Genomic DNA, 15,509 nt, shown 5'->3' with positions numbered 1-15,509 from the left:
CGGAATGGCCAAAGTGTACACTTCAGACGAATAGTACGGATTGGCATAGAGCTGGTAGCCCTCGAATGGATTGCCGGAAGCAGACGCGGTGATGGTTGGCGTCGACGTCGTTCCAGTCGGCGTGGACGAGGTGCTTGTTGGACCAGTGCCACCCGATGGCGACGTCGTCGTCGTCGTCAACGTGGTGGGTGTGGCCGTTGCAGGAACGCATTGTGCGTAGTCTATGCAGCGGTCAGTGGACATCTCACTCATCAGGTGCAGAACACAGACGTACAAGCATTTTGCGTGCTGCACGTCGATCCTGCGGCACAGCTGGTCGGTCCAGTGTACCCACTACCACCACCTAACGACTGTCAGTACAATTCAAATTCTTTAGACACGAGCTGAGCTCTCACATTGTCCCCAGACGGATTGCTGCGCTTCAGCTGCACCGAGGAGGAACGCTGCTGGCACAAGAGCAAGAATATTTCGCATGGTGATTCTTCTGAGGATCTGAAGTGGTGTTCGTTTCGTCAAGGTCAGCGAATTTGATTCTCTCTTTGCACCGAGCAGGGCTCTTCCTCATATTTATACCCATTGCTCCAGCTACCTCGCGGAATGTCGGGCTGGGAGCGGCTTTCTATCCAGTCTCTAGATCGGATGGAGCTCTTGCAGAAACGACGTGCCTGATGCCATGTGAATTGGCTATTTGCAATTCAACCACTGACCTACCGCAGCGAGCGACATCGTTCCTGTTCGCCGAGATCTCGCTGGTTTACGGAAATGAAATGGGAATGTCGGGATATTCTTCATGGAATACGAAGAACTAATTTGAATATGGAAGAGCTTCCTAGTTGAGCCATGGCCATGCTTGATTCAAAACACTAATGTAGGTTTCAATTCGACAGGTGACAGTGACCAAATTCGGTGCTTGCTTGGCCAGTAATATTTTCGACATGACACAGAACTCACATCAGAGACAAGACGGACTGGACGGACTGGACTGGTATGTTGACAGTCAGTACGGTGCGGTGCCCTATGGAGAAGATTACTAAAAACTGTTTTATCGGCAATATTCAGACACCATACATTACATCCGGCATGGGATAGAGATCCATCATGCCAAGAATAATATTCTCCAGTAGCTACTTTCCAGCCATGTCAATCTCCAGCACTACGCACTGTCCCTAGGTAATGTACGTGCTAGCCCATGATCAACGTTTCATCGGCTTACTTTAATATCGTGCGGGGTAGCATCTCCATCCCATCACATCACATCACCATTGAGTTTTCATTTCATCACAGCCTAATTAAATTCAAATTCAAATTAAACTACTGCGGAGTGTCGGATACTACATACCTTGTTCCTAGCCTATGCTTAATTAAGCTTGCTTGTGCTGCATGCATGGCGGTCAATCAATGGAAACTGGCCACCGTGTCCGATTGACTACACTGTCTGTAGATTATTGTCGTCGGGTCCTCACTGGGACGTACGGACTTAGATACATTTGTATGTGCCTAAGCTGGAGGTGAAAAGCGGGGGAGGAAGCCTTGTCTTAGTGGACCTTCGCTGTGAATTTAACATCACCCAGCATTGTTACCTTCCTTTCCCAATGGCTTCATCATTTCTACTCGTGCTCCAAATACGGTATAAGGACACTTTATTGTGTATAGGATAATCGTACCTGCCTAGCTATGTGGCCATGTGATCCGGATAATGGAACTAGGGAGCACCCGTGGAGATCGTGTATGACTCCTGAGTCCGTGAAATGCGGGGTTAGGCTAGACCACATGTAACTATGCATAGAACTACGGAGTAAAACAAATCATTGGTCCATCGTTATGATTTAGCAGTTCACGTTCATTAAGGAATGTATGTAGTACATACACCTAGGTGTCATAAGTTTTCGCGATGAGCCAGTCCATTTTCCCACAAAACCTGCATATTTTGGACTCAACTGCAGATAGATCTATTGACTTGACAGCACGGTGTTCTTGAGTCTACGATCTCACAGACGTCAATCTCGCCTTGAGATGCGGCCCGCGATATTCAGGCAGAAAACAGTCACGCCATTCGAGCTCCTTCGGACTGTGAGAAATTCTATAGTCAGTCATTCTGGTTGATCACAGCCAGGTTGCGGCCTCACCTCGACGGATCAATCTCCATATCGAATTTGCGGAATACATGGGCAAAACAGATGTATAGCTCTGCCCACGCCAGGCTGGAAGATAGACAGACATGTTAGAATCGTGAGAATACAGCATATCACGCTGGGACACTCACTTCAAGCCAAGACAGCTTCTGGGCCCGCGCGAAAACGCTACCAGCCACCTGTCGAGATCCTTTCCTTTCGCGCCCAGCCATCGGTCCGGGTTGAACTCGTTCGGGCCGTCGAATACGACGGGATTGCGGTGGACGAAATGGCTGCTCATTGACACCACGGTCTGCAGTGCGGTCAGGATGAGCATGATCTGAATATAATTCTGTTGGTTCTTCCTGCTTCAACTTACCCCACCTGGGATGTATTTCTGTGAAATCGTAGCGCCTGAAGCAGGCACGACTCTCGGAAGCGGGGATGCAACGCCGGGGCTTATTCGAAGTGATTCTTTGATCACTGCGGTCTAGTAGCATGACAAGTCAGTTCGGGCTCAGAGAAGGTCCTACTCCAGGGACAGAGATTGGAAGAGAGAACTACAAGATACGGCAGCTTCTCCAGCTCGTTCAAACTCGGTTTCTTTTCCAAGTCGGGCCACGCGAGGAGCAGCTCCTGTTTCAACTTCCGGTAAACTTCAGGTAATGATAGAATATGGAAACAGCCGTGCATGAGTGTCGTTCCAGTGGTATCAGCCCCGGCAAAGAGGAGAGCCTGTGCTTCTTCATACAAGCTGCCAGCATCTGGAGCAGTGCCGCTTCGGTATGCTTCTGGTCGGAGCAGCTCATGGTAAATTGTTGTAGAATGAGGCAGCTTCTTTAGATTCTCCGGGTCAGTGGTCAGTTCACTGATCTGCTTTTTCAAGAGCTTCTCACAGTCAGTAAGCCGAGCAATTCCAAGCATCTAGATACGTACCAGCTGGAGATTAACTAGGCCGGCTGTTGCAGGGCTGACAATCTTGGAAATGTATGGTGGACAGTTCACGATCATCTCCTTATATAGCGAGAAGTGCTTGAAAGGGACAAAGACAGGCACCGATGCATCCATCGACAGGATGATTGGTGCTTCGTGGTTAGGGGCGTTTATTGCATTGACGGAATTCCCGAAACACAGGTCTGCAGTCAGCTGTCAGCCGCGAAGTGGCTCCACGGGTGAAAGTCTTCTTACAAGTAATAATATCCAGGGACATGCATCTGAAGGCGTAGAAGAGGTCGACTGGCTGAGTCCCGCGACTCTCGAAAGATTTGCATAGGTCGACGACCTTTCCAGAATCAGATCACATACAATACTTTCCAGAAACGAGGAGAGAGGATAAAGTTACCTTTTCTACTATAAGGTCTTGCACATCGGCAATGGCTTTCTTCGAAAACATTTTCGTGAGAACATCCTTCCTCTCCTTGGCCTCCTTGTAAGTCAAGAAACCAAAGGAGGAGCGATCCTCCCCAAAGCTGTGGTAAAGGCTTCGTTCCTTGTCCCACCGATTGTTCGGATTGAAGATTTCTAGATAGGCCGCAGGATAGGCGAAATGTAACTGCTTCATGATTAATCGATCAGCAGGAAGATCGGGGTTAGATATTGGCTCACCTCATTGGGCCCAACCCGGACGATGTCCCCTGCCGTGTATGAGCAGTGTCAGGAATATGTGAGATCCATCATTGTATATTCCCAGTCTTACCATATTGAGCATGGAGTCTCTCCAAGGTATGCACGAAGGAGCTCTTGGCAACGCAATCGATGTATACCCTATATAGATGGGTAATGGCGGCAATGCGAGGCCCTGGGAAGCTGGCTAAAGGATGCCAGAAGCAGTTCTTCAGAATCCGATACACAATCCACGCACCAAACCCGGCCACGGCCAGCAAGAGCAACCCGGACCCGCCAAGACTGAATATCGGCTGCTGCATGGTGAAGCAGGTTAGCTCGATTTGTTATGACCTTGTCCAAGCGCTGCCGGTGCGACGGTGTGTTATTATTTCCTGCGCTCTGTCAGGAGTACTGCGCAATCCAAGGTTTCGTGATAGCGGGGGATCGCCGTGATTTGGAGCTACCAAGCCACATATCAAACCACGAGCCAGCCACGAGGGTAAACAGCGGGTGACGTTTGGCACTAGACGTGGGCAAAGACCCTGTCACTATTGATTGGCCATCCCTGTCTAGGGAGCTGTGATCGGATGTAGATGCTTACTTCCCCGCCGGATTGGCCGAAGTTCCAACGGCTGATTTTCATGCAAAGGCCGTGGTATGGGAACACAATCCAATTAGAGGGACGGTGGCCTTAGTTAGAACTATTGCCCTTTTACTCCCGTTATCGCTGTCGAAGATCAGGTGTCTTGCCTGCTCGAAGATTTGAGATATATATAAATACCTCTCACCGTCAAGAGAAAAATCGGCGGTGATGATCGTTCCAGGGTAGAGGCAAGAATATAATAACCATCTTGCCTGCTACTTCTACTCAAAGCAGAAGAACATGATCAGATATGTATCATCAAGTTCAAAATCGACAAAACAGATCTAATCGATGATGCGGTGCAACGCCATCGGCTGCGTATCCTACCTGTGGGGGTCTTTTTTATTTTCTTTGAAAAGCTTCCTAGACGAAGGGATCTCACGTGGCCACGTTCCTAAAACAAATACATAGGGCATCCTTACGTGGGCTGACGGAGCGATTCGATTATTGAACGCAAATGTCACAGCTTTATTACTGATGCTGTTCTAAATCTTTATATCACCACACTAACTTGTAATGTACGACTCGAGCGCTATATCTATAAGCCGAGTAAACTCCTACTCCGTGAGAAGAGAACTAGGGCCTGGTGTTCCTGCCTAGTAAACGACTCATGGAATCACATCCCGTAGTTTGTGCCTCCTGTATGGACTTCGCTACAAGGCTTACATACACACATAACACGCGTCCAGCTGGGCAACTATTCAAGCTTCACCTGTGATGGACTCATCGCTAAGCCAGGGGGTCTTCAAGGAGTTCTTTGGCAGTCTTTCCGGTTGTCCGGATCCCACTGAAGCATTTGCCTTGCAAAGTCTAGAAAGAGACGCTTCTCCTCTCCATGAAGAGAATTGACTGTGTCTCTAACGTAAGGTGACCAGGAATAAGGTGCTCGTATAGAAAGTTGCATGCAGTCTGAAGGTTAGCAGAGAGGCCCAGGGAGAGGAGAAAGTGGCTTGACCCGTCTCATCGAAAAATGGTTCTCCGTACCACTCGTAGGCTTTTGTGCAGACCTTTCCGGCCGAGTTCGTTATCGCTGGCGCGAAATTCCACCTCCGTCCTTCTCTATCGAGATCGAGAAGCTCCTCTGGCGGCGGGCCAAGCAACGCGATCATCTCTGCAAGGTGCGCGCCGGCGTTGTATTTCCCGTCCTGGTCGTGAACGTGAGAAAAGAGGTCTCGATTCTCTCTAATAAATTCCACATCTGGGGCTGTCAGAGTCTGACGAGAAGATGACGAGGGACAGACGCCCTACCAAAACGCCAAGATTCCAAATGTCGACACCGTAATCCCAGCCAGCGCCTAGGATGACTTCAGGAGCTCGGTAATGATCGGGCTGGATCGGATGTCGATTCAGTTGGCCGGGGTGCTCCTGCATTTGCGCCAAGCCGAAGTCTGTAATCTTGGGCAGAATATAATACGAATTGAGGGGGCCAAAGTTATTATGAGACAGGTAGATAGAGTGCATGGGCGAAATCTTTGACGACGGATGAATCTTCAAATCCTACCAGGATGTTATCAACCTTCAGGTCTACAGGTTCAGAAGCATCGTATCAAAAAAAAAAAAAGGGAGGAAGGGAGCAGCTACCTGTATGAATGACATTGCATTCAGAATGGAGATAGTCGAGACTCTGTAAAAGATGCTTGACATATTCTTTCAACAGACCAAGTGGGAATTTTCTATCACGACAACGTTGCTGGAAAAGCCAGAGAGGCTCTCTCATAGGCTCATAGACCAAGCACAGATGCGTCCCATGTGGTCCTCTTTCCTCAAAGCTGTCGATACATGTTCGAACGTAGTTGAAACCCTTATGTTTGGGATTCGTCTCCGCAAGACAACGTTCGATATTGAGCTCATGTCCCCGGGCCCTAAGCCCTAAGCCAGAATGGAAGCAACCACAAGGATATCACATGATAACTTTGTTAAAATGTTGTCCAATAGAAGGGCATGGATAGCGCGGGTCACGGGGGAGGAGTCCCGTGCCCGTGGGGTAACAGCGTGATTTAAGCGGAGCTAGGCATCCATCCAGATGTGGCACTGTCAGCAACCAGCTGCTTATTAGATGACCGTGTTCGAGGCTGAGCCGACAAACACCGTCTTTTCGAAATGAATCACTAAGGGAAGAAGAGAAGCAAAAATGCACCTGTTGGCCTTTCCTCTCTCCTTGCTGGTGGTGTTGTGGCTGTGGAATGTCCAGCGATGCGACGCTGCTCAGGTCCCTCTCGCTCAGCAGTCATCAACTTCGCGATCGCCTCTCGATGATGAGTTCGAAAAGGCTGTCAATTGGACGCTGGAGCATTTCCGCACTCCAGGGCTGTCGATAGCAGTGGTCAGGGGGAATGATACATTTACCAAGGTGTGTCTCCCCGTTCGCACCTAGTAGTGCCAGTCTTAATCATTGTGGTTGCTGCAGGGCTACGGAGTCTCCGACCTGTCCACCCTCCAACCCGTCACCGAGCACACCCACTTCGTTGTTGGAAGCACCACCAAAGCCTTCACCGCCGCAGCGATCTCCCTGCTTGTCGATGACAACGACCACTTCCCCCAGATCCAATGGCACACCCCCGTTCACAACATCATTCCCGACGACTTCGTGCTGTATGACGACTGGTCGACCACCCATGTCACCATCGAGGATGCCCTCTCGCATCGATCGGGTCTGCCGCGCCATGATTATGCCTGGCATTTCTACAACGTCTCCATCGTCGAGGTCGTTCGCAAGATGCGCCATCTGCCCCTGACGGCGCCGATCCGCACAAGATGGCAGTACTGCAACCTGATGTACGTGGCTATGGCACATCTTATCGAGACGGTGACCGGCCAGTATCTCGGCGACTTCTTCCGTGAGCGCATCTGGGGGCCCCTGGGGATGAACGAAACCTTCATGTCGGTGCCTGAGGCCCAAGCTGCTGGAGTGGATGTGGCCCGGGGGTATGAGGTCAACCGCACGGGAGGATACGAGGAGACGGGCTATCATATCTGGCCCCAGGCCCGGGGCGCAGGCAATGTTGTGTCGTCAGCGGTGGACTATGCCAAGTGGATTCGGGCGATGATCGACCGTGCTCCTCCCATCTCTGCTGCGGGCCATGCAGCTCTCGTTCGCGCGCATTCCATCGTGACCCCGGACATCGTGCCTCCAGAGTCAGCACCAGTCACCTACGGCCTGGGATGGGACATCCACTCGTACCGGGGCGAGGTGTTAATAGAGCACACCGGCGCACAGCCAGGATTTGGAACGGGGGTATTCTATCTGCCCAATCGACAGTTTGGAGTCGCGCTGTTTGGGAACAACATGATTGGGGGCGGTGCAGCGGTGCAGGTGCTGGCATATCATCTGATCGACGAGTTCCTGGGGACGCCCAAGGAAGAGCGATTCGACTGGGTTTCCTTGGGTGATAAACTCGTGCCGAACACGACCGTCACGCCGGACATGCTTCGCAGGCTGTATCCGTCAGTGCCCGATCCTCCGCTGCCTCCGGCGGCGGATGTGTCCGCCTATCCCGGCGTCTATGTGCATCCCGCCTATCCCACGCTGAACATCACGGCCGACTGTCCGCCGTCAGCGTACCTGCCGCCATTCCCGCATCGTGCCGGACCGTCAGGAACGGTCAAGATCTGTATCCAGTCCCTCTTTAACTACAAGGAGCGACACGTCGAGTTTATCCACGTGTCGGGCGACTTTTGGGTGCTGGGGACCGAGTTATGGGGGCAGACGCTGATCCGGCGGGCCGAGTTTCGGCTGGGTCCGGACGGCCGCGTGCGCCAGCTGGGGGTGGAGCTTGAACCGGCGATGGCAGGGGAGAAGATCTGGTATGATAGAGTAGCAGCATGAGCCTGAAAGTCGTCCAGTGGATGGATAAGCTGCTACTTCACATGGGCGATCAAGCCCAGGAGCCCTCACCGTAGGCCCTAAACCCTAAGTCATATACCGACGTGGGCTCGGATTATAAAGACCAGAGCTATACAGAGGTACCTCAATTAATCTAAGCCATGTTGATTAGTACATTTTCGTGGAATCTAACAGGTATGTAGCTGGCCAGATTGCCAGGTCAGACTGGCAACTGTCCCTCTAGTTCCGTATCTATATAATTCAGAAAGCAGGCATTGACTAACAACCATCTCGATATACATACAGTCTGTCAGTTTTCTGCTATAGACATCCGGACAAATAATTGACAGCTACAGCATAGTACTGCCGCAGCTGTATTGTAGGCTGAACTGCTAGGTATGCTGAAGTATGATCGCACGCCGTATGTAATGATGTACTCGTATGTAGTCTTCGGTACTGTACCGTACAGTACGTACAGTACCCGCGGAGAACACGCCGACATCTCCGTCATACCGTAAATAACATCGGCACCGGGCCGAATGGACAGTTAGTTAACATTTAACCGGTTTAACACTTTACGTTCTTACCCCGCCATTCTCCATACTCCGTATTTTCATTTACCAAGAGTTCTGTCGGCTCCAACTGTCCACTGTCCAAGACCACGGTCTGCAGCACTCGAGGTCTGTGGGTCAGTTGCAGCAGAGGAAAAGAGCGTGGGGGTTCATCCCTCCGGTCATGATTAATTAGCCAGTCCAGGCATGACTTGTCCCGCCCACACAGATGGTGGGGGATACCCCGCCTCACGAATGAACTTGCGGAAAGATGGGAGGGGCAGGGGGGAACACCGATGGGAGTGGGATGGACAATGGACATGCAGCTGATCATGACTGACAGCCTCCAGGATGTTACTGTACTATACTCCTGCTGATCTCGATCTGCCTGCTCATCAAGGTAAGTACTTGCGTGGGGGAGCAAATCCAGGCCATGGCATGCTATCCTTCCATCTCTTGGCATATATCATTTTGCCTAATAATGTCACACAGGATGAGAAACCTAAGGTACCTTCCTAACGAACCTTGATTGACTTCTCGCTGCTTACCCCGTCTGTGGCTTTTTCTGTGGGGAAGATAAAGCCGTTCCGATCCATCAGTGAGTGGAATTAACTCGGTACTATTGGATTGGAATCTTACTGACTTGCGCTCAGGCAGCTCCATTTGGTTTTCTGCAACTCGGGAGTTTGTCTTTATTTTCTTCTCTTCTTTTATCTTGTTGTCACTGTACGAATCTCGATCTAGATTCTCTATTGTGTTGTTGATTGTCCCAATTCCTGCTTCTTGGTTTATTTCTTTCAGAACCGCTCTATATATCCTCTTCAGCAGTGACAGTGATACCTCCGAAGCATCCGTCGAAAGAACATCCTGTCGAAAAACAACACATATATACCATCATGTCTTCTAGACCCCTCAAACCCGGCATATACGTCCCCACGGTGGCCTTCTTCAAAGAGCCCAACGAAGAGGTCGATGTCGCCACGGTCGAGAAGCATGCAGTTTTCCTGGCCCAGGCGGGCGTCGCCGGCATCGTCGCCCAGGGCAGCAACGGCGAAGCCGTCCACCTGGACCGGGAGGAGAGAAAGGCCATCACGGCAGCGACTCGTCGCGCCCTTGATGCCAACGGGTTTGAATCCATGCCGCTGATTGTCGGCGTCGGCGCCCAGTCCACTCGCGAGACCATCCTGCTGGCCCAGGACGCTGCCCAGAGCGGTGGCGACTACGTGATCGTGCTGCCGCCGTCGTACTACAAATCGCTGGTCAGCAACGAGGCACTGCGCAACTACTTCCGCGACGTGGCCAACGCGTCGCCGCTGCCGGTGCTCATCTACAACTACCCGGGCGCCGCCAACGGGGTCGACCTCACGTCCGACGACATCATCGCCCTGGCGGAGCACCCCAACATCGTCGGCGTCAAGCTGACCTGCGGCAACACGGGGAAGCTAGCGCGCATCGCGGCGGCTGTCAAACCCGGATTCTTCACCTTTGGCGGTTCGGCCGACTTTACGCTCCAGACGCTGATCGCCGGTGGACATGGTGTGATTGCCGGCGTGGCGAACGTGATCCCACGCGCCTGCGTGCATGTGCAGGAGCTGTATGAGAAGGGGCAGGTGGAGGAGGCGCAGAAGGCGCAGGCGGTTGTCGCCCGGGCAGACTGGGTTACTATCCAGGGGGGATTCGTCGCCGTCAAGGCGGCGCTGGAGGCATACTATGGGTATGGCGGGCTGCCTCGACGGCCGACTGTTGCGCCGTCTGCCGAGGGTGTTACTGCGGTCAAGGATGGACTGGCCGAGGCGATGGAGTTGGAGCGGTCATTGGCGAAGAACTAGACGCGTTTTCAGCAGGGTTATATATTTTGCATATATGAAATCAAGTCAGTCTGCGTATTTGTCGATGACTTCGGGAGTAAAGCGTGAAGCAAAGGGTTACCCGAGACAACAAAGGGGATGGAATCATGTCCTATACCCCCATAGGATTTTTGCTTATTTATGAGCAGGCTATTTATTTTCTATGTCACGATTCTGATCTTCTAGACCATCATCCTTCAGTCTTGTCTGTCAATGCGTTCCAGTTCCAGTTCTACTTCTAGTTCAGTCGAAATAGATCGCCTTCATCGCTTCCGTTGATAGAACTAGATGATTTTATCATAGGGTTTGGAAAGCGATTTAAATACCTATATCCTTGTCAAAGAAAGAGATGTATCTCAAGGAAATGGCATACCAAGCAGCGACTCTGCAACGCTGTAAGCCATCTACATCTACACGCAGGAAAATAAATAAATAATGATAATTAGGTAGTTTCTCGCAATGGAAATAGCTAGCTAGTCAAAGACCATCCGCAATCCACCTATTGAATAATACATCTCCTTCCGTTGTCAAAAAAAAATTGCAGAGGGCAATTCCTCAATTCAACTATAGTTTATGTAAGACTATAATATCCTTTCCGAGAGGAGTTAATTTTTTGTTTCTTTCTTTAGAGAGCAAAGAAATTGTCAACCTTCAGCACTCGGCCCGGATTAAAATCCGGTCCATTGCATTGCACTTCGTAATTAATCATTCCATCACCCCGCGCATTTGATCGAGATAGGATGCTCTCGCCTGCCCTTCCCCACGCTATTCTATTCCGAGACTTCCATGGTGTGGACCTCGGAACCCGGGGAGTTCAGCGGACACTCCTGTCTTGCTGTTTTTGGTTAGTTATATTAGATCTACAAATACAGTACAGGACATAGAGTATGTACTGTACTGTACATACCTATGTACCTGGGTATCTATGTGGGTTGTATCTAATTATATCTAATACTTATTCACTGTTATTTAATGTTAACCAAGCAGCAGAATTCATAGCTAACTTTTCTTGCTTGTTGCACTGTCTGTACAGCATAACAATAATGCTACCATTACCTAGGTACTGTACCTAGGTACTGTACCTAGGTACTGTACTGATACCTTCGATGAATGGTACAATACCCCACCCCCACGCCAAGCCCGTCAGTCAGCCAGTCAGCCAGGCAAGGATGCATGGATCATGCGATGCTCTCCTGCACGGTGCAATCATAATAAGTACGGAGTAGATTTTATTTATCCATAATGAAGAAATATGTGTAGTACCGAGTATACCGGTTTAATTAATTTACAGAAGAGGTCGGGTATCATTCCCAGATCTCAAGATACAACTGTATAGTGCGCGGTCTGGACGGGGGATTATTACTTGAAGCCAATACTATCTGTACTCCGTATTTGTACAGTACAGTAATAACCTACCACTTAGCCTTACCTATATTCCGTACTGCCCCTCGGTACGGTAAGGTATGGTACAGCGCGGGGATATTTCCGGGGTATCATGGACCCAATCGCTTGAACGACTGTCACATGGTTGGGAGGCACCTATAGAGCCTACCAGGTAGCTAAGTTCTCAAACTGCGGTAATTAATTAGCCCATGACATTAGTACTCTATAGCTTCATTTGATTCGATCAGTCCATCATCCTGCTTTATATAATTGAATGTCGCTCGCAGACAGCTAGCTCTTGGTGACTCAGATTGTGAATTCTTACCACCGTACCTAGTCTCAGGTACTGCACTACACAGCTTTCTTGCTTCCTTTCTTACTTTCTTCTTCTCTCCTATTCCTTCCTTCCTCTCCACCTTCCCCCTCCTCTCCTCTTTTCTCCTCATCAAATTGAATTGATTGACTTACTACTCCCGCCATGGCTAAAATCAAATCCATCGAATACTTCCGCGTCAAGCCGCGATGGCTCTTCGTCAAAGTCACCGACGAAAACGGCCGCTCGGGCTGGGGCGAGGGCACCCTGGAGGGACACACGCAGGCGGTGGAGGGCGCGCTAGACGAGATCATTGCGCGGATTGTGGGTTATGAGGCGGAGTATGTGCAGCAGCCATCAGCCATCGTGAAGGGTGTAAATTCCGGGGTTCTGCGAAACTGACGAGCACAGTGACATTGAACATATCTGGCAGACTGTCTGGCGGTTGGGCTTCTACCGCGGTGGTCCCGTCTTCATGTCCGCTCTGTCTGGTATTGATATCGCGCTGTGGGATCTCAAGGGCCGCAATCTGGGCGTTCCTGTTTACCAGCTGCTTGGAGGCAAAGTGCGCAACAAGGTGCAGGTCTATGCCTGGATTGGAGGGGATCGTCCTAGTGATGTAGAGACGGCGGCGTGAGTACCATCCTTTTCTTTTTCATTCATTCATGCATCCTTTTTCTGCCAGTTTCAGCATGCTAATTCGCAGCCAGCAAAGCACGTATCGCTCAAGGCCTCAAATGCGTCAAGATGAACGCTACCGAGGACGTCAACTGGCTCGACTCGCCGTCCGTGCTGGATGCCTGCGTCGAGCGCCTCAAGACCGTCAAGGCTCTCGGGCTAGATGCCGGTCTCGACTTCCATGGCCGTCTGCACAAGCCCATGGCGAAACAGCTAGCCAAAGCCCTCGAACCATACCGACCGCTCTTCATCGAGGAGCCGCTGCTCTGCGAGCACCCTGAAGCGCTCAAACAGTTATCCGGCCTGACGACCATCCCCATTGCCTTCGGCGAGCGGCTCTACAACCGATGGGACGTGAAGCGGTTCTTAGAGGAGCACTCGGTAGACATCCTGCAGCCGGACATCGCGCATGCAGGCGGAATCAGCGAGACCCGACGGATTGCAGCCATGGCAGAGGCATACGACGTCGCCATTGCGCCGCACTGCCCGTTGGGGCCTCTGGCGCTGGCTGCCTCAGTACAGGTCGCGCTGGCAACGCCCAACTTCGTCATCCAGGAGATGTCGCTGGGCATGCACTACAACGTCGAGGCGGGCGACATTGACCTGAACACGTATCTGAAGGACCAGTCGGTGTTTGAGATCCATGACGGCTACGTTAATGCGCCGACGGGGCCGGGGTTGGGCGTCGAGATTGATGAGGAGCTGGTGCGCAAGATAGCTGCTGAGACGGAGCCTTGGCCGCCGAAGGAGTTTTATGGTGAGGATGGGGCGATTCGGGAGTGGTAGTGAAGCCGCGTACCAGTAGCCTGGTGTAGCCTCGTGGGAGTAGTTGTGGGATTAAATGTCTGGTAATGTTTGATGTGGAGGGAAAACATTAGATAGATAGGCTTTGCACAACTATACTATATAGTAACGATAGCAGCTACGATGGGACAGCTTTGCTGGCACATTTGCCGTAGCGATCTATATGTTCTGAACTCTATATCCAAAATAGTAAGGACTACAGAGACATACACATCAGAAAACATCTAGAACTTTGTACTTGATTTCACAGGCTCATATCTGGCCATCAATTGTGTCCTTAGGTATTCCGTTATCTAGACCTCTGGTGATGGATCACTAGACACAGAATTCAAACCTCTATTATGTTAACAGTACCGGGATAGCCAGCCATCCTGCCGACTGTCCGACGGACTCGGAACTGCGGAGAAAGACCGCGTGGGGGTCGTTATTTTTCCGGGGAAGCTATTAATATGGACGGGCTAACTAATTCTGTGGGTAATAAAGTCGCTCGAGTTAGGTAACGAATCGGATTTGTGTTCGAGTTAGTCAGTACGGTGTCCGTATTCCTTTTGAATTAATATCTGCTTACTGAATAAGATTTCAGGACTAGCCATTGCCAACCTCTGGAGTTGACTATAGTCAACTATCCTCTCAGCCTCAAAAGTATTGACTAGTTTGTAGTGACTCTCCTCGAGTAATCATATTTTTTCGACATTCTGTCGTCCTTCTATTCCCTTACGAATATCTTCTCTGGTCAATATTCACATCAACCAACATGACTGACATCCTCACCCAACTCTTCTCCCTCGCAGGCCGCACCGCCCTCGTGACGGGCGGCACGCGTGGCATCGGCGCGCAGATGGCCATCGCTCTGGCCGAAGCTGGCGCTGATATCATCCTGGTGCAGGTGAGTATCCTCCATCAACCCTTACAAACATACATACCCTGGTTTTTTCCTCACTAACAATGTTTTTCTAGAGAGACACCTCCAACCAAGAAACAAAGCAGAAGATCGAAAGCCTCGGCCGCAAAGCTCTCGTCTACACCGCCGACCTCGCCTCGAGAGACGCCGTCAAGGCCCTCGTCAGGCAGGTCCTTGACGATAAGCACGACATCTCCATCCTGGTCAACTGCGCGGGCATCCAGCGGCGGCATCCGTGCCATGTCTTTCCGGATGAGGATTGGGATGAGGTTGTTACACCCACGAATCTTTCCTAGAATATCACCATTTCTGTATCCATCGACCCCCTCTAGAATGCCATTTCTGATATATCTACTGCAGGTCCTCCAAGTCAACCTAACCTCCGTCTTCACCCTCTGCCGCGACATCGGTGCGTACATGCTGACTCGCACCCCCGACGAAGTTGGCCATCGCGGGAGCATCATCAACGTCGCCTCTCTCGTCTCGTTCCAAGGAGGAATCACAGTGCCGGCCTACGCCTCCGCCAAAGGTGGCGTCGCGCAGTTGACCAAGGCGCTGTCGAACGAGTGGGCGTCCAAGGGCATCAACGTCAATGCCATTGCGCCGGGCTATGTGGCTACAGAGATGAACACTGCGCTGCTGCAGGATAAGGAGCGGGCGGCCAGCATCCTGGCACGTATTCCAGCGGGAAGATGGGGGACGGCGGAGGATTTCAAGGGCTCGGTCATCTATCTGGCTAGCAGGGCCAGTCTGTATGTGTCGGGGGAGGTGTTGACCGTTGATGGGGGGTGGATGGGTCGGTAGGTAGTTTCTCTTGTACAGCACGTTGTAATCCTACAGTTATCATATA

The 15,509-nt window shown here is 51.1% G+C and overlaps 7 protein-coding genes across 7 annotated transcripts in view; 4 read left to right on the top strand and 3 right to left on the bottom strand.

Moving 5' to 3' along the window:
- VTN77DRAFT_8446 (uncharacterized protein) overlaps nt 1-474 on the bottom strand; it is a gene marked incomplete at both ends in the record, with an annotated part of 1,794 nt that extends 1,320 nt beyond the window's left edge. Inside the window, 3 exons of the mRNA XM_069424945.1 lie at nt 20-221; nt 275-343; nt 396-474. Coding sequence (XP_069274640.1) covers nt 20-221; nt 275-343; nt 396-474 — 350 coding nt within the window. The remainder of the gene's footprint in view (nt 1-19; nt 222-274; nt 344-395) is intronic.
- Nucleotides 475-1,980: 1,506 nt separating this feature from the next.
- VTN77DRAFT_8445 (uncharacterized protein) lies at nt 1,981-4,036 on the bottom strand (the record flags this gene model as incomplete). Its single annotated transcript, XM_069424944.1, has 10 exons — nt 1,981-2,068; nt 2,127-2,201; nt 2,264-2,424; nt 2,491-2,601; nt 2,676-2,999; nt 3,048-3,247; nt 3,300-3,393; nt 3,454-3,663; nt 3,717-3,745; nt 3,808-4,036. The coding sequence occupies 10 exons, from the start codon at nt 4,034-4,036 to the stop codon at nt 1,981-1,983; spliced, it is 1,521 nt and encodes a 506-aa protein (XP_069274639.1).
- Nucleotides 4,037-5,464: 1,428 nt separating this feature from the next.
- VTN77DRAFT_8444 (uncharacterized protein) lies at nt 5,465-6,003 on the bottom strand (the record flags this gene model as incomplete). The annotated part of the gene is made up of 3 exons (XM_069424943.1): nt 5,465-5,557; nt 5,608-5,856; nt 5,941-6,003. 3 exons carry the CDS (start codon nt 6,001-6,003, stop codon nt 5,465-5,467), a joined length of 405 nt encoding a protein of 134 aa, XP_069274638.1.
- Nucleotides 6,004-6,490: 487 nt separating this feature from the next.
- VTN77DRAFT_8443 (uncharacterized protein) lies at nt 6,491-8,185 on the top strand (the record flags this gene model as incomplete). Its single annotated transcript, XM_069424942.1, has 2 exons — nt 6,491-6,709; nt 6,767-8,185. 2 exons carry the CDS (start codon nt 6,491-6,493, stop codon nt 8,183-8,185), a joined length of 1,638 nt encoding a protein of 545 aa, XP_069274637.1.
- A 1,444-nt stretch (nt 8,186-9,629) lies between these two features.
- Nucleotides 9,630-10,562, top strand: VTN77DRAFT_8442 (uncharacterized protein; the record flags this gene model as incomplete). Its single annotated transcript, XM_069424941.1, has 1 exon — nt 9,630-10,562. The coding sequence occupies one exon, from the start codon at nt 9,630-9,632 to the stop codon at nt 10,560-10,562; it is 933 nt and encodes a 310-aa protein (XP_069274636.1).
- Nucleotides 10,563-12,441: 1,879 nt separating this feature from the next.
- Nucleotides 12,442-13,740, top strand: VTN77DRAFT_8441 (uncharacterized protein; the record flags this gene model as incomplete). The annotated part of the gene is made up of 3 exons (XM_069424940.1): nt 12,442-12,617; nt 12,688-12,909; nt 12,987-13,740. 3 exons carry the CDS (start codon nt 12,442-12,444, stop codon nt 13,738-13,740), a joined length of 1,152 nt encoding a protein of 383 aa, XP_069274635.1.
- A 772-nt stretch (nt 13,741-14,512) lies between these two features.
- On the top strand, nt 14,513-15,463 carry VTN77DRAFT_8440 (uncharacterized protein; the record flags this gene model as incomplete). Its single annotated transcript, XM_069424939.1, has 3 exons — nt 14,513-14,644; nt 14,716-14,928; nt 15,020-15,463. The coding sequence occupies 3 exons, from the start codon at nt 14,513-14,515 to the stop codon at nt 15,461-15,463; spliced, it is 789 nt and encodes a 262-aa protein (XP_069274634.1).
- Nucleotides 15,464-15,509: the final 46 nt, after the last annotated feature.

The sequence above is a fragment of the Rasamsonia byssochlamydoides genome (genome assembly GCF_041956645.1).
Source record: "Rasamsonia byssochlamydoides strain NRRL 3658 unplaced genomic scaffold VTN77scaffold_72, whole genome shotgun sequence".
In the NCBI taxonomy this organism is placed as follows: Eukaryota; Fungi; Ascomycota; class Eurotiomycetes; order Eurotiales; family Trichocomaceae; genus Rasamsonia; species Rasamsonia byssochlamydoides.
Note: the sequence above shows the minus strand (reverse complement) of the source record. Positions and strands in the feature narration are given on the sequence as shown.